The 24,401-nt window shown below is 38.2% G+C and overlaps 1 protein-coding gene across 9 annotated transcripts in view; it reads right to left on the reverse strand.

Annotated features, from left to right (window-relative positions):
* Positions 1-24,401, reverse strand: part of LIN52 (lin-52 DREAM MuvB core complex component) — a 162,283-nt gene that overhangs the window by 121,225 nt on the left and 16,657 nt on the right. The window contains exon 6 of one of the 9 annotated variants that reach the window (XM_059373758.1): positions 14,135-14,211. The exons of 6 other annotated variants lie outside the window; for them this stretch is intronic. In XM_059373758.1, the coding sequence (XP_059229741.1) occupies positions 14,150-14,211 (62 nt within the window). In that variant the 3' untranslated portion in view covers positions 14,135-14,149. 2 more of the 9 variants (XM_059373765.1, XM_059373762.1) reach the window with 2 other exon arrangements.

Raw genomic sequence — 24,401 nt, forward strand, 5'->3', positions numbered from 1 at the left:
CTGACAACAGGAATATATTTAAGACTGCCAGAACCCAGGAAAAGCACAAGTGTGGTATTTAACAAAACACACTGGATTATGGGGGACAGGATCTGGGCTGATTGTTTGTTGTAGGATGGCCTGGGTAGGCAAAGAAGAAACCAGTGTCCTTAAGAATAAACAACTTTTTTTTTTAACGGGTAGGGGTAGAAGAGGAGAGAGAATCTTTTTTTTTTTTTTTTTTTTTTTTTTTAAGATTTTATTTATTTGACACAGAGAGAGAGGTCACAAGCAGGCAGAGAAGCAGGGGGAGGGGGAAAGCAGGCCCCCCACCAAGCAGAAAGCCGGATGTGGGGCTGGATCCCGGGACCCTGAATCAGGCAGAGGCCCAACCCACTGAGCCACCCAGGCACCCCAGGAGAGAGAATCTTAAGCAGATTCCACGTCCAGCACAGAACCCAACACGAGGCTTGATCTCACAACCCTGACATCATGACCTGAGCAGAAATCAAGAGTTGGACGCTTCACCAACTAAGCCACCCAGGCACCCCAAGAATAAACAACTTAATTCCTAAATCATGTTGGAGTTTTGGTGGCTGTTCACATTAAAAGCATTATTTACTTACTTCTTCACTTGCTGATATGTTTATTCAATTTAAATTGAAGAGGTACAGAAAAGGAAACGCTCTGATGTAACACACAGGTACTCCCCCGTCTTTCCACCGATGCACAGACCTGCACCATCACCTGTTCTCCCCATCTTCTGCTTACGACACAGTGGCTCTCCCTTCCAACATAAGGCCAGCACACTTGTGTTCTAAACCCTGGCCCCTCCTTCCCAGGATGCTTACTTATACTTCACCACTTTTCACCTGTGTCTCCCATCTTTGCCACTGGAATTTAAACACAAACAAGTCTACTGTCTAACAGCAAACAAAACACTTTGACTCCACTTCTCCCTCGAGCAACCACCTTCTCTTCCTCTAAACTGCTGAGCTCTAAAAGCATTATTTACATTTCCTATCTTCCACTCATTCCTCACTCCATTCCAAACCGCCTCTACCACCTGACAAAACTACCTCACTCATCCACACATTCAACTGCCTACACAATGTCTCCAATTAACATCGAAAGCCAAACCCCGAGTCAAAAACCAAACTCATCATCTTTTCTGGCAAATCTGTTTTTCTTCCATTGTTATTTTTTAGAAGTTTGGTGAGATATAATTCATATATGAGCTGCACATACTTGAAATGTACAATGTGGGAAGTTCCGACAAATGTATTCACCACAACTAAGGCAAAACCCTTCTGAGTCCTGTAAATGATGAGCTTTTCCCAGTCTGGCTGGTGGGACTAGGCACTCACTAGTCCTGGATTGTGGTGTTAGCCACTGTTGGCCCCAACCCCTTCAGATGGTAGTACTCTCTTCAGCCTCAAGTAGTTTCCTCCCATGAATGTGCTGATTGGTACTCAGCTGGAGCCTCTAAGAGGGCCCTCTGCAGATTTCCAGGATTCTCTCTCTGTGCAGCCTTCTCCTTTCTGGAACTCTGTCCCGTGAACGCCAGCTGCCTTGGTTTCTCCAGACTCTTGGCTCTGTTTCTTCAAGTCAGGAAGTTAGCCAGTCTGCCTGGGATCCGCCTCCCTAAACCACATCTTGAAAACTCTGGAAGCAGTAAGCTGGGACAATCATGGGGCTCATCTCATTTACTACCTATCTCAGAGACCCCTGTTTTTTGTTGCCTGCTGTCAGTGTCCTAAAACCACTGTTTCATATATTTTGTCATTAAAAATTGTTCCAGGTGGGACTAGAAATGAATCTAGTCCCTGCTATTCCATCTCAGCCAAAATCAGAAGGCTTTCCAATGTTCTTTACATGCCACTGATTTACCTGATCAGGGGAGAAATCTGGGACTCTTTGCTGACAACTCCCTCTCCTTTTTCATGTTGCAGAGCAAATCCATCAAGACTTTGTCCTAAATCACTATCAAACTCCGTGATCTCCCTCCCTGGCCTCTAGGCATCAGTTCTAAGCATCACAGTCTTGGCTATTGCAATGACCTCCTACTTGGTGTCCCTGGTTCCTCTTGCCGCCCTCCATACCATTCTCTACGTGGCCAGATGCTGAATATTGCTTGCTTAAGCCCTTCAATGATTTCCCACTGTTCTTAGGATAATGTCCAAAATCCTTAATACAACCGAAAGTTTTACACGATCCAGCCTTTGTCTACTTCAGCCATCACTGTCTGTTTCAGGCATATTAGCCTTCTTTCAGCTCTGCAAGGACCCTATAGTATTCCTTCCCACAACCAGAATTGCTATTCCTTCTAGAAAGCTCATTTCCCTTTCCTTCACTCAATTAACTCCAATTCATTCTTCATACTTAAGTATCTTTTCCTCAGGAGAACGATCATGGCCCACTTGACCTCTGCCCCACATTGTGCTTAAAACAATTTATCAGCAAACAATTATTTGTGTAATGCCTTTTCTACGACAATGTTAGCTCTGTGACAGCAGAAACCATCTCTCTTATTTACTGCTAAGTCCTTGGTACCTAGCACAGTACCCTGAAAGCACACAATAAATATTTGCTGTATGAATGTGAGATAATAAAAAGTATACATATTGGTTCCTGCCCCTGGTTCCTGGCACAAAGTTCCTAAAACTCATAATTTCCTAAGTGGTAAGAAACCTATGAGCATCTTTTGTTCTAATATTCAATCTTTGACCCCAGCTTCTGACACAGAGTTGTTAAATCCCCTGGCATCTTCTGGGAGAGAGCAGTGTCTTTTGTTCTAATGAGGTGACTCTGGGTTGGCTCCTGTTTGGGGGCTGCTCACCAGAAAGACCAAGCCATGATTAGAAGCTTGGGATTGTCACTGATACCACTCACCTCTCCAGAAAGGGGAGAGGGGCTGGAAATGGAGTTAATGATTGATCGTGGCTATGTGATTAAAGCCTCCATTAAAATGAACAAAGTATAGGGTCTGTCGGGCTTCTGGGCTGGTAAACACGAGAAGGTGCTGGCAGAGTGACTCATCTAGAGAAAGCATGGGAGCTCTGTGCCTTTTCCACATGCTCTGCCCCACACACCTCTTCCAGCTGGATGTACATCTGTATCCTTTACCATATTCTTTTATAATAAACTGGTGAACAGTAAACTTTTCCTGAGTTCTGTGAAGTGCTCTAGCAAATAATCAAACCCAAGAAAGAGTTTGTGGGAACATCTGATTTATACTTGATCAGTCACATGCACAACTGACAACTGGGCCTTGCGACTGGTATCTGAAGTGGGAGGGAGGGGAGTCCTGCAGGACTGAGCCCGTACGCTGTGGGATCTGGCAGTATCTCCAGCGAGTCAGAATTGAGTTCAACTGTAAGACACCCAGTTGGTGTCACCGAATTGCTTAGTGTGGGGACAAAAAACCCACAGGTGGTGTCAGAAGTGCTGTGATAAGGGGCGCCTGGGTGGCTCAGTGGGTTAAGCCTCTGCCTTTCGGCTCAGGTCATGGTCTCAGGGTCCTGGGATCGAGCCCCGCATCGGGCTCTCTGCTAGGCGGTGAGCCTGCTTCCCTCTCTCTGCCTGCCTCTCTGCCTACTTATGATCTCTCTCTCTCTCTGTCAAATAAATAAATAAAAATTAAAAAAAAATTAAAAAAAAAAAAAGAAGTGCTGTGATAAGGCACCTGGGTGGCTCAGTCGTTAAGCGTCTGCCTTCAGCTCGGGTGGTGATTCCAGGGTCCTGGGATTGAACCCCGCATCGGGCTCCCTGCTCAGCGGAAGCTCTCTCCCACTCCCCCTGCTTGTGTTCCCTCTCTTGCTGTGTCCCCCTCTATCAAAGAAATAAAATCTTAAAAAAAAAAGTGTTTTGACAGTACAGTGTGACAGCAACGTGAGAGTAAAGGAGAAACCCAGAAAGAGTTAAGAGTTGGTCTTCCTTATACCATGAGTTAAATACTATGTCTTAAAATAATAGAATTTTAATGCTGTAAGGATCTCAGGGATCTTCTAGTCCAACCACTTTGTTTTTCACTGAGGAAACTAATGCCCAAGGTCACTCATCTAAATCATTGACAAAAGTGACACTGGGCAATAATAAAATCTAGAATTTATTGCTAACTTCCTAGGTGTCAAGCACCTTCCTATGCATTTTTCTTACTGAGGTGAAATTTTTAACCGTACATTTCAATGGCATTTAGTATAGTCACAACACTGTGCAATCACCAATTACATCGAATCCCAAAACATCTTCATCACTCCGAAAGAAATTCCTGTACCCATTAAAGCAGTCACCCCCATTTCTATCCCATCTCCTGCCCTTTCTCCTGTCCTTTCTCTGTCTCTATGGGTTTATCTACCCAGGATGTCTCATATAAATGGAATCATAGAGTATGTGACATTTTTGTATCTGGCTTCCTTGTTAGTATAATGTTTTTGAGATTCATCCATGTTGGACTATGTATCAGTACTTTATTCATTTTTATGGCTGAATAATATTCCATTACACACACACACACACACACACACACACACACACACACACTATATTTTGCTTATCCACTCATCTGTTAGTGGACATTTGGTCTGTTTCCACCTTTTGGCTAACATGGAATAGTACTGACATGTGCAAGTATTTGTTTGCATACATCTTCCATTTTTCTGGGTATTTACCTAATAGTAGAATTTCTGGGTCATGTGGTAATTCTGTTTAATCTTTAAGGAACCACTCAATTTTCCCACAGTGCCCACATCATTTTACATTTCCACCAGCAACATAGGAGCGTTCTAATTTCACTACATCCTTACCAATACTTGTTATTTTCTGTTTTTAAAAAACTATTAAAATTTTATAGCCATTTTAGTGCATTTGAAATGATATCCCATTGCATCTATGATTGCACTTCCCTAATGACTAATGATGTTCAACATCTTTTTATGTACTTATTGGCCATTTGTATATCTTCTTTGGAGAAATGTCCACTCAAGCCCTTTGCCCATTTTTTTAAACTGGGTTGTCTTTTTTGTTGTTGAGTTTTAAGAGTTTTTTACATAGAGTAGGTACTAGCCTCTTATCAGAGAAATGATTTGCAAAAGTCTTCTCCCATTCCGTGGGTTGAAATTTCACTTTCTCAATAATGTCCTTTGATGCACAAATGTCTCTAACTTTAATGAAGTCCAATCCATGTATTTTTTATTTTGTTGCTTGTATTTTTTGGTGTCATATGTAAGAATCTGTGGCCAGATCTAAGGTCACGAAGATCTATACCAGGCATTTTATAATTATCATCCAATTTAATCCTCTCAACAACCCAATAAGATAGGTATTATTATTACCACCATTTTATAGACAAGGAAAATGAGGTCAGAGAAAGATAAGCTGTCAAGTTTAGTAAGTATTAGAATAAGTCTGTTCCCAATGACCAGGCTCTTATAATTCCCAAGCCAGTTTTTCTCTCCACACTCACAATATGGCAGCTTGCTTTTCTGAAAGGGTAATGAGGGAGAACAAGACAGAAGTCATGGTCTTTTTGTAATTTAATCAGAGAAGTAGCATTCCATCACTTCTGCTGTCACTAGATCCAGCCCACACTCAAGGGAATAATAAGATCACGAAAGGGCATAAATACCAGTAGCAAGGATCAGAGAGACCATCTCAGAATGTGCCTACCACACCAGAATTCTGTTTTAACATCACACATCCTTCCTGGATGATCTCTGTCTCCCTGATAGCTTTAATTAGAACCTATAAGCTGATGATGTTCAAACTCTTATTTCCTGCCACTAGAACCATACATTTAACTATATTCTGGGTAAATCCTCATAAATTGCCTACACATAGTCTTACAACTGAATTCTCCAACCTTCTTTTTTTTTTTTTTTTTAAGATTTTATTTATTTGAGAAACTGCACGTGTGAGCACAAGCAGGAGAAGAAGCAGAGGGAGAAAAGGAGAAGACTCTCAACTGAGCAGGAAGCCCAAGGCAGGGCTCAATCCCAAGCCCCTGGGATCATGACCTGACCCGAAAGCAGACTCCCAACTGACTGAGCCACGCTGGCACCCCTTTCTCCAATCTTTCTTCTCAAAGGTGATCTTCTTCCCATATTTATCCAAGCCAGGAACCTAACCGTCATTTTTTTAAAACTTGAAATATAACTCTGTGCAAATTTAAGGTGTACTCTAAGAGTCATTCTTTCTTTCTTATTTTTTTTTTTTTAAGTGTTCCCAGTTACCAAATTGCTAAGTAGGGGGGAAAAAAAATTTTTTTAAAGTAATCTCTGTACCCAAAATGGGGCTTGAACTCCCAACTTTGAGATCAAGGGTTGCATGCACTCAACTAAGCCAGTCAGGCACCCCTAAGTCATTCTTGAGTCCTCATTCTTATTTCCCAGAACTCCCTCAACCCAATACAACCAGTCAGTTACTAAGACATTCCATTCCACTACCCAGATTTCTAGAACCCGTCCTTCATTTCCCATTTCCACTTCTACCACCTTAGTTCAAAGGCTTACCTTTTTAATCTGGCTTACTGAAGAAATCTAACTTGTCTCTCCCTGTCTCTACCTCATTCCTTTTATTATTAATCCATCTTCTACTACATTGGCAAAGTGATATTTTTTAAGAATGTAAATATGATGACATGCCTACTATGCTTAAAATTTCTCCTAGGTTCCCACAACGATAACAATTGATCATTCTTAAGCACTTAAGTGCCAAAACTATGCTAAAAAGTTTTATACATGATATTGTATCAAATCATAAAAATAACACTCTCTGGTAAAAGCTCTCAAAGTGAGGTCAGAAAAGATCCTAAAGATCACTAAGCATCTTTCAGGGGGTCTGTAAAACCAAAATTATATGCATAATACTAAGATAACTTTTTCCACTCATTCTCTCCTAAGTGACCAGTGCAGTTTTCTAGAGCTTACCTAACATAAGATATAACACTTTGAAAGCAGAAGCAGATACGAAAATCTTTTTCAGGCTGTCTTTTATCAAGCCAGACAGTAAGAAAATTCGAAAAAAAAAAAAAAAAAAAAGGTAAAAAAACGCCACTCTTATCAATATTTTTTAGGTTAGAATAGTAATTCTTCATAAAAATGTTATTTCTGTTAATATGTAATGGACATATTCCTATTTTAAAATTTGTTAATAAATGTTTTTAAAGATTTTATTTATTTATTTATTTGACAGACCGCAAGAGGGAACACAAGCACAGGGAATGGGAGAGGGAGAAGCAGGCTCCCCACTGAGCAGGGAGCCCGATGGAGGGTTGGATCCCAGGATCCTGGGATCATGACCTAAGCCAAAGGCAGATACCCAACGACTGAGCCACCCACATGCCCCAATATTTTTAAATTTTCTCAGTTTTAGTTTCTGAAACAGTAAATATAAACAGATTTATCCCACACAAACAATAGCTCTTTCAGGTCACCATAAAAATCTTTGAGAGTGTAAAGAAAGTCTGACACCAAAACATTTGAGAACCACTGTTCTAAGGTTATTATCTCCATTCCACAGACAAAGAAACTAGGGCTTAGAAAGTTGAGTAAGTGGTAGACTGATGTGCACAATAAAGCTGTAGGATTCCAGAACCCAAGCTCTTAATCACTGTATTGCCCTCAACTGTTAGTTATTTATAATCCGGCTCCTACCTACTCATCTCCAAGCTAATGTTCTTTCTCTTATATCATATTCAGGCCATCACTTCTTTCTACTAACCTTAGATTCTTCAAATAGAGGTACTTTTTAAAGAAGATTTTTATTTATTTATGTGAGAGAGAGAGAGAGAGACAGGGGGAAGAGCAGAGGAAGAGTGACAAGCAGACTCTATGCTGAGCACTGAGCCCTATGTGGGGCTCGATCCCAGGACCCTGAGATCATGACCTGAGCCGAAAACCATGAGTCGGACACTCAGCCGACTGAGCCACCAGGTGCCCCAAATAGGGGTACTTCTTAAGCTACATTTTGAAAAAGCAATTCCTACAAGTTGTTCACTACAATAAGATAGTATACCCTTCTAAAGCTTTCTGTAAACCAGACAAACTTGAGCTTTTCAACCTATCAAATACAGTTATAATTCCCTGAATCTCATCTCTTAAGAATTTCTTTTTTAAAGCAAACCTCACGGGGCACCTGGGAGCTCAGCTGGCTAAGCATCTGCCTTCAGCTCAGGTCATGATTGCAAAGTTCTGGGATCTAGCCCCAAGTTGGGCCTCCCTGCTCAGCAGGGAGTCTGCTTCTCCCTCTCCTCCCAATTGATGCATGTTCTCGCTCTTAAATAAATGAATAAGATCTTTAAAAAACACACACACGGGTGCCTGGGTGGCTCAGTGGGTTAAAGCCTCTGCCTTAGGCTCAGGTCATGGTCCCAGGGTCCTGAGATCCAGCCTTGCATAGGGCTGTCTGCTCAGCAGGGAGCCTACTTCCTCCTCTCTCTCTGCCTGCCTCTCTGCCTACTTGTGATCTGTCAAATAAATAAATAAAATCTTTAAAACAAACAAACAAACAAAACACACACATACAAAACCACCACCCCCAAACCTCACAAAATGTCCACAGGGAGTCCAATGATCATACTACTCTCTGAGGGGACATGTTTGGAACCATGAAACAAGGGACTTAAAGTCACTGCTCACACGTTTTTACGTTAGCTACAGTGTATTCATTTCTACAAAAGGTCTATGAATTGAAAAAGAAAAACTATGCTGGACAGTAAGCCATTAAAGATTGTGTACAGTGCTTCAGTGATTTCCTAAACCGTCACGACAAAGATGCCCAAACCAGCTCTTTCTCCTCAGACATCTTTACAGCAATGCATTTCCTTTTTCACGCTGGCTTTTCTTTCTAGTTGACTGGGGAATTTGACATGGATTCATTTGCACAATATGTAGTTCCAATCCCCATGAAGTTACTTTTTCTTTTTTAATGTTTAAAACTATTTCCCAAAAGAAACCTATCTAGTAGGCTCAACTGTTTCTAAAAATAATTCACTGCACAGGGTTGATTTCCCACTCAGGGTCAAACTGTAAGGTCTATAAGCACAGCACTTAAATAAGACATTAATAATCCAATTGAAATCAATGGCTCGAGTATAATTCCCTATGGTTTTCACATCCCACCCAAACAACTTTATTCTTAAAATTCTCCATTGCTTTACAAATGTACTCTGTATTTCTTATGCTACTAGCCATAATGGTTTCCATACACATTCAAAAAGATGTCTCCTGCTTTTATAGTAAAGTGATGCAAGTTTTAATTACTAATGTGAGACTAAAATCTTCCTTATTCTTTCCTTTCCAATTCTAAAATAATTATATGCATCAACTCAGCTATTAGTTCATTATGCAAGATCTTTGTCATATGATGCCCAAATTAGGCAACAAACAGTTAAAAAAGCTTTGGTTTTTCAAGGGAAGTGGTTTTCTAAGGATTTTCACATGACAAATGATAACACATTTAAAAATGCATCACTCAGGGGTGCCTGGGTGGCTCAGTGGGTTAAGCTGCTGCCTTCAGCTCAGGTCATGATTCCAGGGTCCTGGGATCGAGCCCCACATCGGCCTCTCTGCTCAGCGGGGAGCCTGCTTCCTCCTCTCTCTCTGCCTGCCTCTCTGCCTGCTTGTGATCTCTCTCTGTCAAATAAATAAATAAAATCTTAAAAAAAAAATGCATCACTCAAAAAGGTTGTCAGAAAACTTACACATCAAATCAGGAAACCAGTGAGTTGCGGAAAACACAGTCTCACTTTGTGTGAATTTTTTCTATTATGTAACCAATAATGATATTCCGATATCCCCATGAGGGAGAAGTAGGGGAAGGAAAGAATTCAACCAGCCCAAGTCACATATCAAGTAATTTAATACTTAGTTCTAAGATACTACAGCTTTGACATTGTCATAACCCAAACTAAAATGAGAGGTGTGGCATTAACAAAAAGGAAAAATACTGCTAAAATGAACTACACTAAAATTCAAAACTTCTGTTTAAATTGGAGAAATCTGGGGCACCTGGGTGGCTCAGCTGGTTAAGCGACTGCCTTCGGCTCAGATCATGATCCTGGAGTCCCGGGATGGAATCCCACATGGGGCTTTCTGCTCAGCAGGGAGTTTGTCTCCCACTGACCTCCCTCCTCTCATTCTCTCTCTCTCAAATAAATAAACAAAATCTTTTTTAAAAATTGGAGAAATCTGGATTGTATGTCACATACAATATGGATTGCATGTCAGAGGATTGGATCACGTTAAATTTCTTGACTGCACTAAAATTATATTGTAGATATGTAGGAGAATGTCCTCATTCTTTAAAAATATAATGTTAAAGTACTTATAAAGTGTCATGGTTTCTGCAGCTAGCTCTCAAATTGTTCAAGAATAAAATAATAAAATATATGTGGAAAGATAAAGCAAATGTGACAAATGTTAACAATTGGTGAACCAGTGAAGGTTATATAAGTATTGTACTATTCTTGAAACCTATTTATTTCTGAGAGAGAGAGAGAAAGCATATGTAAGAGAGCACAAGTAGGCAGAATGGCAGGCAGAGGGAGAAGCAGAACTCCCTGCTGAGCAGGGTGGCCAGCACAGGGCTCAATCCCAGGACCTTGGTATCATGACCTAAGCCAAAAGCAGATGCTTAACCAACTGAGCCACCCACATGCCCCTATTCTTGAAGCATTTTAAAGAGATTTGAAACTTGACAAAATGTAAAGTTTGGAGAAAAAAAACAAATTTTGGTTCATTAACATATACCATTAAGAAAAATCTAAAGGCGGGGGCACCTGCATGGCTCAGTGGGTTAAAGCCTCTGCCTTTGGCTCAGGTCATGATCTCAGGGTCCTGGGATCGAGCCCCATGTCGGCAGGCTCTCTGCTCAGCAGCGAGCCTGCTTCCTTCCCTCTCTCTCTGTCTGCCTCTCTGCCTACTTGTGATCTCTGTCTGTCAAATAAATAAAATCTTTAAAAGAAAAAAAAAAGAAAAGAAAAATCAAAAGGCAAGCCATAGAGAGGCATAGATATTTGCAATTTTTATAACTGACAAAAAATGCATATCTGGATAATGTTAACAATATTTACAAATCAATTTTTTAAAAATTGACAATCCAATTTTTAAAGATGGGCAAGAGATATGATAAACACACTTCGCAAAACATGTTATCCAAATGGCCAATGAACATATTAAAAGGTGCTCAACCTGATTAGTCATCAGGAAAATGAAGATTAAAACTACACTGAGATACCAGTCTATTAAAATAGTTAGAATTAATTAATTAACTTGTTTACTTATTTTACAATGGTTAGAATTTAAAAGCTGAGAATATGTCTGTTAGGAAGGACCTGGAGCAAGTGAGATTGCCAAAGTGTTTGTAAACTGGTAGAACCACTTTGGAAAACTGTTTGGAAGTAGTATCTATTAAAACTAAGCATATATATACCCATAACCCAGCAATTCTACTCCTAGTTATATATACAACAAAAAAGCATATACCAGAAAAAGACGTATCACGAATGCTCAGAGTATTTATTTATAATTACCAAAAGCTAGAAACAATTCAAATGTTCATAATGGGCAGAATGAAAAACTGTTATGTTCTTCTAACGGTATACTACACAGTGATGAAAATAAACAAATGACTACTAAACACAATGGGTGGATATCGTACTCAAAAATGTTGATGGGGCACCCGGGTGGCTCAGTGGGTTAAAGCCTCTGCCTTCAGCTCAGGTCATGATCCCAGGATCCTGGAAGGGAGGCTCGAAATGGGCTCTCTGCTCAGCGAGGATCCTGCTTCCCTTCCTCTCTCTCTCTGTCTGCCTCTCTGCCTACTTGTGACCTCTGTCTGTCAAATAAATAAATAAAATCTTTAAAAAAAAAATGTTGAGGAGGGTAGCTCAGCTGTTAAGCGTCTGCCTTCGGTTTGGGTCACGATCTGCGGGATCCTGGGATCGAGCGCGCTGTATCAGGCTTCCTGCTAAGTGGTGAAGCCTGCTTCTTCCTTTCCCACTCCCTCTGCTTGTGTTTCCTCTCTCACTGTGTCTCTTTCTCCCTCTCTGTCAAATAAATAAATAAATCTTAAAAAAAAAAAAAGTTGAACAAATGAGGCCAGACACAAAACAGTATGTAACTTGTGAATCCATTTACATAGAGTTCAAAAACAAACTAAATTCTTTCATGATACCATGTCACAATAGTGCTTGCCTTTGGGAAAGGGGCAGGTAATCACTGGAAGAACCTTTGCAAAGGTTCTATACCTCATCTGGTCTGGGTCGCAGTCATGGGAAAGAACGAATTTTCTGAAAATTCATTAAGCTGTAATTTGTGTACTTTTCTTTATGTATATTTTTCTTCCATTTAAAAAAATTGATTAAAGAACAAAAAATGATGTCACAGTGGAATATTTTCATATCCTGAATCTGAGGTCTCATCTTACTTCTCAACCAAAGACCTGCAATTTCGTTTAGGACTGATACACATTCAAATAGTTCTTTGCTCCTACTGAGCAGTTAATACTGAGTATTGTTCTCCAACTACAGGAGAGAAAAGCCGAAAGCATTAAGCTGGACAAAATCTTGGCCAATGTTTGCTCATGAAAAGACAGCTCCTTCACCAACTAAGCCATCTCTTGCCCTTGACCCAACAGGTTACCACTTTATTCCCAAATTTCTACTTCTGGAAGAACATGCTAAGGATGGGAACTGAAGTATCACAACTTTCCCCTCGCTCTTCATCACTTGCTTAATCAATTGTTGTTAATGGATCTAGTCGTTTTTATTTAGGAACAGTCCATAAAAGAGTTTACAATTTTAACTGCACAGAAAAATTAGGAGGTAGATCTTTCAAGTGACTGTAATTTTGTTTCTAGATGGTATACAATTTTTCTCTATTTCTTCACTTTTTCTACTCAACAGAATAGAATGTGCTCATTGTGGGTAATGAGGAAAATTCAAAAAATTTTAAATGACAACAAAAAGATCACTTGAAATAGGCAATAAAACATATTTGTGCATTTCTGGTGCTTATAGGGCAGAAACAAATGTCTCTTCCTCTAGGGCAGAAAAACAAACCAAAAACATATTGGTGTATTTCCTTTCTATCACTTGTCTATGTCCACGCCCTCAAAACAAAACAAAACCAGAAAGAAAAAGGAGGAAAAAAACCTTGATTTTGTGTTCGCATTATGACTTTTTCACTTGCAATTATCCTTACATATAATGAGCAGTTTTCTGTAATTAAATTCTCTTTAATGTTTTAACATGTTTAATGGTCACATTGTCTACTGTAATTCACTTGATTATGCCCCCAATGTTAGACTTTAAATTGTTTCACTATGTACATTTCCCTATACATGCTGTACAATTAAACAGAATGTTACTTTAAAACCAACCCCACCCAAATTAATGTATGCCCTGCTTGCTTTCCTCTATCCTTGCCTGCCCAAACCCTCACCCCAAACCAGAAGAGAATAGAATACCACCAAGCATTTTATGGTAAAATCCTCTTTGTGTAAAAAGCCATTTCAGAGGCAACATTGGGTTTATGAGACAACTTGACTAATGGACAAAATATATGAGTGCTTATAAGCCTTAAAGGTAATTTGAGGCTTTGTGTATCCTAATTTGTTAACCAAGGGAAAAATGAGAAATAATGGCATGTTTTATTTCCCATTATCATAATACATTTTGAAAAACAAAATACTTAAGGCTAAACTGACAATTTCTAATTATGAGGAATAACCCTGATCTCTTTGAAGTGGGATTTCTAGATTTTATACTGAATTACTACCTAAACAGGATGCCATGCTAATGACTAGGACAGAACGGTACAGCAGTGTCTGAAACAAAGAAAACAAAAGCTAAATTTCATCTGGTATTTGAGAAGTGCAGATGACAACACGGTCTTTAGGTGCTTTTGCATCAAGTTCCCTGGCTTTATTATTCAGGTTAAAATAATTTAAATTTATACCTTCTTGAATTTCCCTGTCAACAGATATAATCAAGAAACATTAAGAAAAAAGTTCATCCTCACAAGGAACAAACACTAAAGATATTAATATTTTGCCTACCAAGTTAGCAATGACTTTAAAATTACAATACTTTGTGTTCACAAGGGTGCAGGGGTAGGAAGTGCCCTTCTAGAAGACGGTTGGGCAGTGGATTTCCTCTCTGTCAGAGATCTTACAAACCTCCAGCTACTTGTAAAATGCTGTCTTCACTTCTGGGAGGACCCGACCCTGTTGCTGATATAAAACAAATAGAACCGTTGACTAACAGATGTATCCACATCAAATATTTGGGGCCGATTACCATTATCTTAAACATTTATTTTTGAAGTATGGTTTGACATACAATGTTACAATAGTTGCAGAGGTACATACAACATGGTGATCTGACAATTCTATACATTATACAGTGCTACCACATAAATGTAGTTACCACATCATCTCAAATCTGTACTTCTGAAACTGTTTTCCAGTTAACAGATTTGGATGTCAACTCTATATAAAGGCCACACCAAGTTCTTGAATTGCTATAGGGAGGCTAAGTGAATAAAATATCACTACTATGGAAGAAAACTATATAAAAGTAATTTATTCAACTGAGAGGCCTGCTGATCTGCCAAAGAGTACTGTAAAGGGACTACACAAACCCATTTCTGAAGTTATGGATATCTTGTTTCACGTGTTTATTTTCCTGAAGGAAAAATATCTACCCAAAACATTACCTGTTGCCCAAACTAGACAAGAGCACTGCTGTCACTCTATTAATAATAACCACCTATGCAAATGGCTTTTACTTATTTCTAAAAGAAATTAAGGAGCCTGTCTCTTAAGAAACATATAGGAGAGTTTGGTGATGTTTTTCTGTAACTGGATCTCTCTCCTTCTTCTGAAGTCCCTGTAATTAGGCTCAAAACATCATGCTAGACTCTAATTTCAGCTTACCCCCTAAGATCCATCCAGACAGTTACCTAGTTCTAGAAGTGATAGAGCTGAAACATCTACTGTCAGTGCACCTCCTCCCATTCTCACTGCCGCCATTCATTCAAGCCCTCACCTCTTCTTGCTGGACTCCCATAATGGCTTCCAGCCTCCTGGCTCTACCATTCCATTCTATCCTATGCACCAATGCCTGCTAATGGTGTGACTTCCCTACTCAGAAATCTTCAATGGTAGAATTTTTAGTGACACAGAAAAGGGCTTAAGATAGATAAATGAAAAAAATGCCCAGGCTAAAACTATGTATATATATACTATAGTCTCGGTTATGTTAAAAAGCATGTTTGTGCATATGTAGGGACACAAGCAGAAACGTAAACACAACATCCATACACAAAGGGAAAAGAGTGGGGCAAAAAACACATTCAATGTTGTTTCTTAGTGGTAAGGCTATACAGTTTTTACTTTATCTTTACAGTAACAGATTTACGGTAAAGTCTCTTAAAGTAAGTGTCTCTATAAACCATCTATAGTGAACACATAGATAATGTTAGAGCCGTTAAAATACCTTATATTTTTTTAAAGAGTTCATTTATTTATTTGAGTGAGAGAGAGACAGAGACAGAGACAGAGAGACGTGAGTAGGGTGGAGGAGCAGAGGGAGAGGGAGAAGCAGACTCCCTGCTGAGCAGGGAGCCCTGATATGGGACTCGATCCCAGGACCCCAAGATCATGACCGGAGTCAAAGGCAGAGGCTTAATTAACTGAACTGCCCAGATGCCTCTGAAATATCTTTTTAAAAACGATTTCACTTGCCTCCATTACCTTTAAGCCTAACTCCTTACTTCGTAGAATTCAAGGCTCTCCTTAGTCCTGTCCCTGTCTCCTTCCTTGTCTTAGTTCTTATGACCTGGATGTCACCTGGGCTCCTTAAGAACCAGATTCGTGGGACGCCTGGGTGGCTCAGTTGGTTAAGAACCAGATTCGTGATCACTCCCACCACTCCTTGAGCACAGCTATCCCTTCCAACTCTGTTCTGCTCTGAATATTCACTCCACCTGGAATATGGTGCCTTCCCTCTCCCACCTAATACGCTCCTATGTGTTCTTTAAGGTCTATTTTCCATGATCCAGAAATAGCAAATGCTACCACACCCCTTCCTTTTGCCCATAGCAGGTAACACTGACTGCCTTCTCTGAATCCAGGCTCCTTCTCAAAATCCTCAATTCAATGGCCCTAGACAATCCTAACTAATCAATCCATGTTGGTATACAAAATGACACATACCTGCCATTCCTATAGTAATCTAATGTAATTACCCTCTTCTTCCCTACCCCACAGGTCCTTGTACTCTTATGGAGCTTATCTCCTCTACCTTCTATTAAGAATCATTTACTTAATTGTCTTATCTCCCTTTCCTACTAAATTTTAATCTGCACAAGGCAGTAATTATGTCTTATTCATCTTCATATCCTCTGCAGAGCCTTGCAGGAGGTCAGCACTCAAACAGTTGCTGAACTGAATGCGTCTTTCTTTTCCTATTATCTCATCACTCAAAATGGCTAAATATTTGCAAGTTTTATTTTAAAACAATTAGATTCTTCTTGAAGAACGACTAATGAGTTCAAGTTTCTTTCATCAATTTTAGCCAACATTCCTGCCTTAACTTAATACAGCAGTGTCTGATCTCACACAGTAACCTGCAGAATGAAAGGACAGAACAAGGTAGGCTGAAAACTGAGCCCATTCTGAGGGGGCTTATATCCACATACAGCAACTATTGAATTAAACTACCACATTTTTAGAATCTTTTCTACCAATCTCTTTAATCAAAAGCAAAATGTTACTTCTGACAATAGAGAAATTAAAGAACTCTGAGCATCAGAAATACATATTGCTTTGAAAAGGGTTTTAAAAACTGGGGAGATGAAAAGGAAAAACAAAAATCTAAAAAATCAAGCAAATTAGGTAAATAGTCTGGTAAAGTCACAAGAATGTCTTACCTAAATCAGAAACCCAGTTGGAGAGAGAGGGCAGAAGCAAAGCTGGTAGTACAATAAGACTCATGCTGCCATCTAGAGGTTAAAGGATAGACGATTTTCCTCCTCAATCAATCAGAGGCAGTTAATTTAACTCCTATTATAGAGACTGAACAGGCCTTATAAAGTAAGCCAGACAAATATCTCTGCTGTCAGGCCACAGAGAAGAATATCGAGGCTTTAAGAGTCCCACATTTTCTCTTCTCCTCTTCCTTCATAAATTAAAATAAAAAATCTAAAGACCAGAGTTATCTGTTCTTTAGAATTTTATCTAGAAAGGAAATAATTTCTAGATATAAATGGTCTTTTTTTTTTCCAAAAAATTATATGCCTGGAGGGTAGAGAAATCTACTATACCACAGGCTAACTTGCAAGTTTTCCTTTGGTACCACCTTCTAAGAAAACTGTACCAAACAGTTTCTGGTACAGACAGCTTCATCACTGACAGAATGAAATAGCAGGAATGGGGTCATCTCAATCTTTTTACAATACAATGTTGCTTTTAAAAACTATGTAAGTGATTAAATTTAGCCAAATAACAGTCCCAGTGAAACGTCTAAAGAATATACAGGATTAGACTACAAATTAATAAAAAAAAAAAAACCTGTATCAAAAACAAGCTAAATTTCATAAAGCTATTCTTAGAGAGTAGTATGCTCATTGTGAAATTATTTACATTAGTAAATGCTTAGTCTATCTTTTCTTTTTTAAAAATTTGATTTATTTCACACAGAGAGAGAGCACAAGCAGGCAGAGTAGCAGGCAGAGGGAGAGGGAGAAGCAGGCTCCCTGCTGAGTAAGGTGTCCAACACCAGGCTCGATTACAGGACCCTGGGAACCCAGGTGCCCCTAACCTATTTCTTTATACTACTACGTAAATTTCAACCCAGACCAAGTAAATGAGTATAAATTGAGATTTTAATTTATTTTGTAGTATAAGATAAAGCATAATCAAGAACAAATGCATCAAATTCAATACCTCTTCATGATAAAAACACTCAACAGAAAAGGTAAAATTTCCTCAGACTCACAAAGAACATCTACAAAAAACCCACAACTAACATCACACTTAATTTTTTTCCCTAAAGTCAGGAAGAAGACAAGGATGTCCACTTTTGCCACTTCTATTTAACCCTGTACTAGAATTTTTAGTCAGGGCAATTAAGCAAGACAATGAAATAAAAAGCATCCAGATTGGAAATAAAGAAGTAAAACTATCTCTATTTGCAGATGACAGGATTCTGTATATAGAAAACCTTTTTTTTTTTTTTTTTTAAAGTAAGCTCCGTGCCCAGTGTGGAACCCAACGTGGGGCTTGAACCCATAACCTTGAGATCAAGACCTAAACTGGTATCAAGAATCAGACGCTTAACTGACTGAGCCATCCAAGCACTGCTGTATATAAAAAATCTTTAGTAACCTACTAAAACTCTATTAGAACTAATAAATGGGTTCAGTGATGTTGCAGGATAGAAGATCAACATACAAAAGTTAATTGTAGAGTTGACCCTTGAACAACATGGTTTAAACCACGCAGGTCCACTTACATGCAGATTTGTTTTTGATAAACACAGTACTACAAATATATTTTCCCTTCCTTATGGTTTTCTTAACATTTTCTTTTCTCTGGTTACTTTATTATAGAATACAGTATATACTACATATAGCATAAAAATATGAGTTAATCAACTGTTCATAAGTAAGGCTTCATGTCAACAGTAAGCTATTAAGTAGGCTAGTTAAGCTTTGGGAAGTCACAAGTTATAAACAGATCTTCAGCTGTGCAGAGATTTGGCACCTCAAGTCCCTTTATTCAAAGGTCAACTGCATTTCTCTAAAGTACTAATAAGCTTAAGAAACAAATGAACATAGGGCAGAAAAAAGAGGCAAATCAAGAAACAGACTCTTAACTATAGAGTACCAGCTGATGGTTACTGGAGGGGAGGTGGGCTAAACAGGTGATGGGGATTTAAGGAGGCAGCTGTGATGAGCACCGGGTACTGTGCATAAATGATGAACCACTAAATTCCACACCTGAAACTAATATTATACTGTATATTAACTAACTGGAATTTAAATAAAAACTCAAAAAAAATAAAGCACCAACGAACAAACTGAAAATGATATTAAGAAGACAATGCCATTTATAACATCAGAAAATAAAATACTTAAAGAACTGATTTAACAAACAAAATGTAATACTTATACTTTGAAAACCACAAAACGAGTTCCTGAAAGAAATTAAAGGCCTAAGTAAATAGAAGACATACTACATTCATGAATCATTTTAATATTAGTAAGATGGGAATACTCCCCAAACTGAATCTACAGATTCAATGCAATCTCTACCAAAATCCCAGCTGACTTCTTTGCAACAATTGACAAGTTAAAATTTCTTCGGAAATTCAAGAAACCCAGAGTAGCCAAAACAATCTTGAAAAAGAACAAAGTTGGAAAACTCACACATCGCAATTTCAAAACTTACTACAGAACTACAGTAATCAAAACAATAGTGTAGTGCCATTAAGGACAGATATACAAATCAATGAAGCAGATCTGAGAGTCCAGGAAAAAACCCTTGCATTTATGGTCAATTGATTTTTAACAAGAATGCCAAGACAATCAATAGGAAAATAATAGTCTTTTCAACAAATAATGTTTGAAACAACTGGCTATCCACATACGAAACAATTAATTTGTATCCTTACCTTATACCATGTACAAAAATTAACTTAAAATGGATCAAAGACATAAATGTAAGAGCTAAAACTATAAAACTCTTAGAAGAAAACACAGGCATAAATCTTTGGGACATTGGATTAGGCAATGGTTTCCTAGGTATGAAACCGAAATACAAGCAACAACAACAAAAACAGATAAATAGGACTTAAAATTTTATGCTTCAAAGGACATCATCAAGAAAGTAAAAAGACGACCCACGAAAATGGGAGAAAACTTCTGCAAAGCAGATATATAATAAATGACCTGTTTCTAGACTATCTAAAGAACCCTTAAAACTCAATAATAAATATACAAATAATCCAATTTAAAAATGGGCAAAGGACCTAAACAAACAGTTCTGCAAAGAAGATATACAACTTACAAGATATACAACAACAAACAAGATATACAAACAGGCTCGATATCATTAGTTATTAGTCAAATGTAAATGTAAAAAATGAGATACCACTTCACATCCACTAGGATGAATGATAACTTTTTGAAAACAGAACAACTACCGGCAAGAATACGGAGAAACTGGAATCCTCATACACTGTTGGTGGGAATGTAAAATGGTGCAGCCAGTATGGAAGAGAAGGCAGTTCCTCAAAGGAATCAGATGTAGAATTATCGTATGACCCAGGAATTCTACTTCTAGTTAAAAGCCCAAGAGAACAGAAAGGTAAACCAAACAAAAACTTGTAAATAAATGTTTATAGCAACATTATTCACACTAGCCACATAGAAAAGATACAAATGTCCATTACCTGGGGGATAAGTACAGTGTGGATAACTGGTGAATATAGCTATACAAGGGAATATTATTTGGCCATTAAAAGAAATTAAGTACATGCTACAACGTAAATATGGAAAACATGTTACACACACGCAAAAAAAAACAACAGTCACAAAGACCACATACTGTATGATTCCATTAATATGAAATGTCAAGAATAGGTCAATTCAGGGCGCCTGCATGGCTCAGTCATTAAGCCTCTGTCTTAGGCTCTGGTCATGATCCCAGGGTCCTGGGATCGAGCCCCAAATTGGGCTCTCTGCTGAGCGGGAAGCCTGCTTCTCTGTCTCCCACTCCCTTGCTTGTGTTCCCTCTCTTGCTGTGTCTCTCTCTGTCAAATAAATAAATAAAATCTTAAAAAAAAAAAAAAGAGGAATAGGAAAATTCATGAAGAGAGAAAGCAGATTAGCGGTGGCCTAGGCGTGTGGGCCTAGGAGGCAAATAAGAAATGAATGCTTGGGTACTTTCCACTTTTCAGATAGGGAATAGTACAGTGTTTCTTTTGGGGGAGATAAAAATGTTCTACAATTGTAATGATAGCTGTACAACTCTAAATATATTAAAAGTCACCAAACTGCACACTATAAGTAGGTGAATTGTAGGGTGTGTGAATTATATCTCAACAAAGCTGCTATTAAAAAAAAAAAAAAAGAAGAGAAAAAGAAAAAAGAACAAGTGCATTAGAGTCCCAAGCTTAGCTTTAATTTCAAAAGGCATGATCCTCTGCTTTCCCAATTTTCACATTTTATTTAAAAATATCTTGAATGTAGAAGCCCCTGGGTGGCTCAGTGAGTTAGCCTCTGCCTTTGGCTTGGGTCATGATCTTGGGTTCCTGGGATCAAGCCCTGCATTGGGCTCTCTGCTCAGCGGGAAGCCTGCTTGCCGCCCTATCTGTCTGCCTCTCTGCCTACTTGTGATCTTTCTCTCTCTGTCAAATAAATATTTACAATCTTTAAAAAAAAAAATCTTGAGTATAGCCATTAATTAGCTCATCTACGTGGTTTCTAGCCCTCAGAGACAAGAGGGAAAACATTTTTTTAAAGGGTAAAAAGTGTTGAGAATCAGTGTTCTATAGGATTCACAATAATAGTTCCACTGGTTTTTCCTTTTTTTTTTTTTTTTTTAAGATTTTAAAGTAATCTCTATACCCAACATGGGCCTCAAATTTAAACCCCGAGATCAAGAGTCACATGTTCCTTCAACTGAGCCAGCCAGGCACCCCCAATTTCACTGGTCTTAGGAATAAAGCACCCAACGAATGGATGACTGAAAAGACTAAATCAGGATCATGTCCAGGCCATAACAATGATGGAATAAGATTCAAGTAGAAGACAAAATAAAACCATCATCAACAGGCTTCACCCTATTTTTACTATGTGTGGTCGATCACCCAACCACTAGAGGAAAACTTGCAGACGCTACAAGACCTGCAAATTTTACTTTTCATCAATAAAACACCAACTACCCAGAAAAAGAACAATTTCCAGAAACTTTCACCTCTTCAGTTTTAAGTCAATGGATTTTATTAGAAAAATTCTATCATTTCACCCGAAGTCATGAGCAGTCGACCATTCATTCAATCAGCAAATACACGCTTGTGCATTTTCTACATGCCAGGTACTCTATGGATTAGAAAGACAGAACAAAGTATGATTTTTTACCAGAAAGAGTTACAATCAATCAAAGGATAAGACATGTACCAAAATCTCCCAGAATGGTAAAAGTGCCATACAAATGAAACAAATGAACTGCTCTAGGAGCAATTTGGGAGGCCAGAAGGGTTCACTTTCCAGATAAGGAATGAAAAGGAAAGGCTGATGAAAGAGGTAAATCTAGGACTAAACAGTGAAGGATGAATAGAAGTTCTAATATTAGAAATAGGTCAGGGAGAGCTCTTTTAGAAAAAGGAATAGCATGGATAGAATTAGGAAGACAGCCAAGTGTTAACATGAAGAGTGAGTATTTCAAATGTGAACCGTACACGGTGTTTTGGTAGGGGAGAAGTAAGGAAGAAATGCGGTCATTAAGCTAGGGCCAGAGTGAAGAGGATTTTGAATGCCATGTTAGAATATGAATTTGATCGCATGGTCAATAAAGTACTCATAATGACTTACAAGCAAAGGACAAAAGAAGCAAATGATACTTTAGAAAAATTACACTGACAGCCTGGAATGGAGTGGTTGAAAGGGAGGGAGACTGGTCTACAACAGTTCCAGCAAAACAGAAAGGACACTGCACTCAGAAAGAAGCAATGAAAATAAAATTGTTTATATGGTAAGGCAATTTACAATTTTCCATATTTCTATGTACTTCATGGCAATTTCATATTAGTTAACTGCTCAAATCAAGCCAAGGGACCCCAGTCACGACAAGCTATAAACACCTATACAAAAAATTACTGCACTCCAAAATCCCACAAGGGTTATCTGAGATATAATCATGTACCAAATCAAAGGGCATAGTTCATTTTCCAAAAGACACAATCTAGTTACTAACAGCCCTAGAAGATACACATTATTTCTATACTAACATATAACAATGCTCTAGGGAAGTGACAAACAATCATGTTTTGAGGACAAATATTTTTTGCATTTTTTTTCTTTCCATCATCTTTATCAGTGCAGATATTTGCATGAAAACAGGATCACTGGTCCTTGGGGATTCATCAGTTCCTATTGCTTATTTTTCATCCATGTCATCCTCTCAATTAATGCAGGAAAGAGGATTGAGACATCGAAACACCAGATTAGGGTGTCAAGTAAATGTCAACCCCTAGAGTAGATGAATAATCTGTAAGGACAAAAAAAGATCTTGTTTTTATGCAAATACACTATATACAACAAAACAAAGAGAGACTGTACCCAAGAAGTCCAATACATATCAATATAAATCTTTCCAATTCTATTAGCTAAAACTATTTTCTATATGTCAGTTAATTTGTTGCAATAAGGGAAAAATGACAGTAAGTTACAAAGCTTTGCTACAGAAATTGAAATAAGGCTGAATTTTGAACCAGAAAATAATTCTGAAAGATCTTAGCTGTGCTCATGGGACTCATATGTCAGAAATGAGCATTTCTGTTACAGAATTTTGGTTCAGTACTTAAGGTGGCCGAGTTAAGTGACTGCAAATCCCCACCTACAATGTCTTAAGTTTCAGAAATACAAACACTGAATGGTAATATTTTTAATTGTGTGGATTAAAAACTAAAACCACACCAAGTTTCTGACTCTGTGGAAAGCTACTAAAATAAACTTCACTGATGTTTAGGGGAACTCTTTATTCTAAAAAATGATAAAAAGAAAGACTCATTTATCCTGTAGTAAGAGCTTTCAAGGTAAAATAAATAGTTGATAAGATAAAATCTTTTATAGAAAAATTCTAGCTAATAACAAAAAATGACAGAATTAGAATATTACCATCTGGCAAACTATAATAAAATAGGGGATCTAGGCAGTTACCAAAAGCTGCTAAAACTCTTGTGTAAGGCTGATGGAGAATTTTATAATGAATAATCAGGCTAACAATACCTTCATCAACTAATTAATTTTAATATCACAAAGAGAGAGAGGCAGACATGATGTACTTTCTGATGGATATATACAATTCCATTCAGGAAACAGCCAAAATAAAAATAGACTCAACTTGTATCTGTGAAAGCTACAAGATCTAACAACCAGGAAATAAAAAGGGATAAATGAACATATTAAGCACTACCATAAGAATGTGAACAACAAAATCCACAATGTATAAAATTCTACAGAATAACTAGGTTCAATAAATAGCAAGGGAAAATAAAAGGGGGGTTGAACTATGAGAGATGAAGATAGACTTAAGAGACATATCAATCAAATACAGTGTATAAACCTTATTTAGGACCTGATTCTAATAAACCAACTGTATAAAGACAATTCTAAATCAACCAGGGGAATCTG

This window comes from Mustela nigripes, chromosome 13 (genome assembly GCF_022355385.1).
Source record: "Mustela nigripes isolate SB6536 chromosome 13, MUSNIG.SB6536, whole genome shotgun sequence".
Classification (NCBI taxonomy): Eukaryota; Metazoa; Chordata; class Mammalia; order Carnivora; family Mustelidae; genus Mustela; species Mustela nigripes.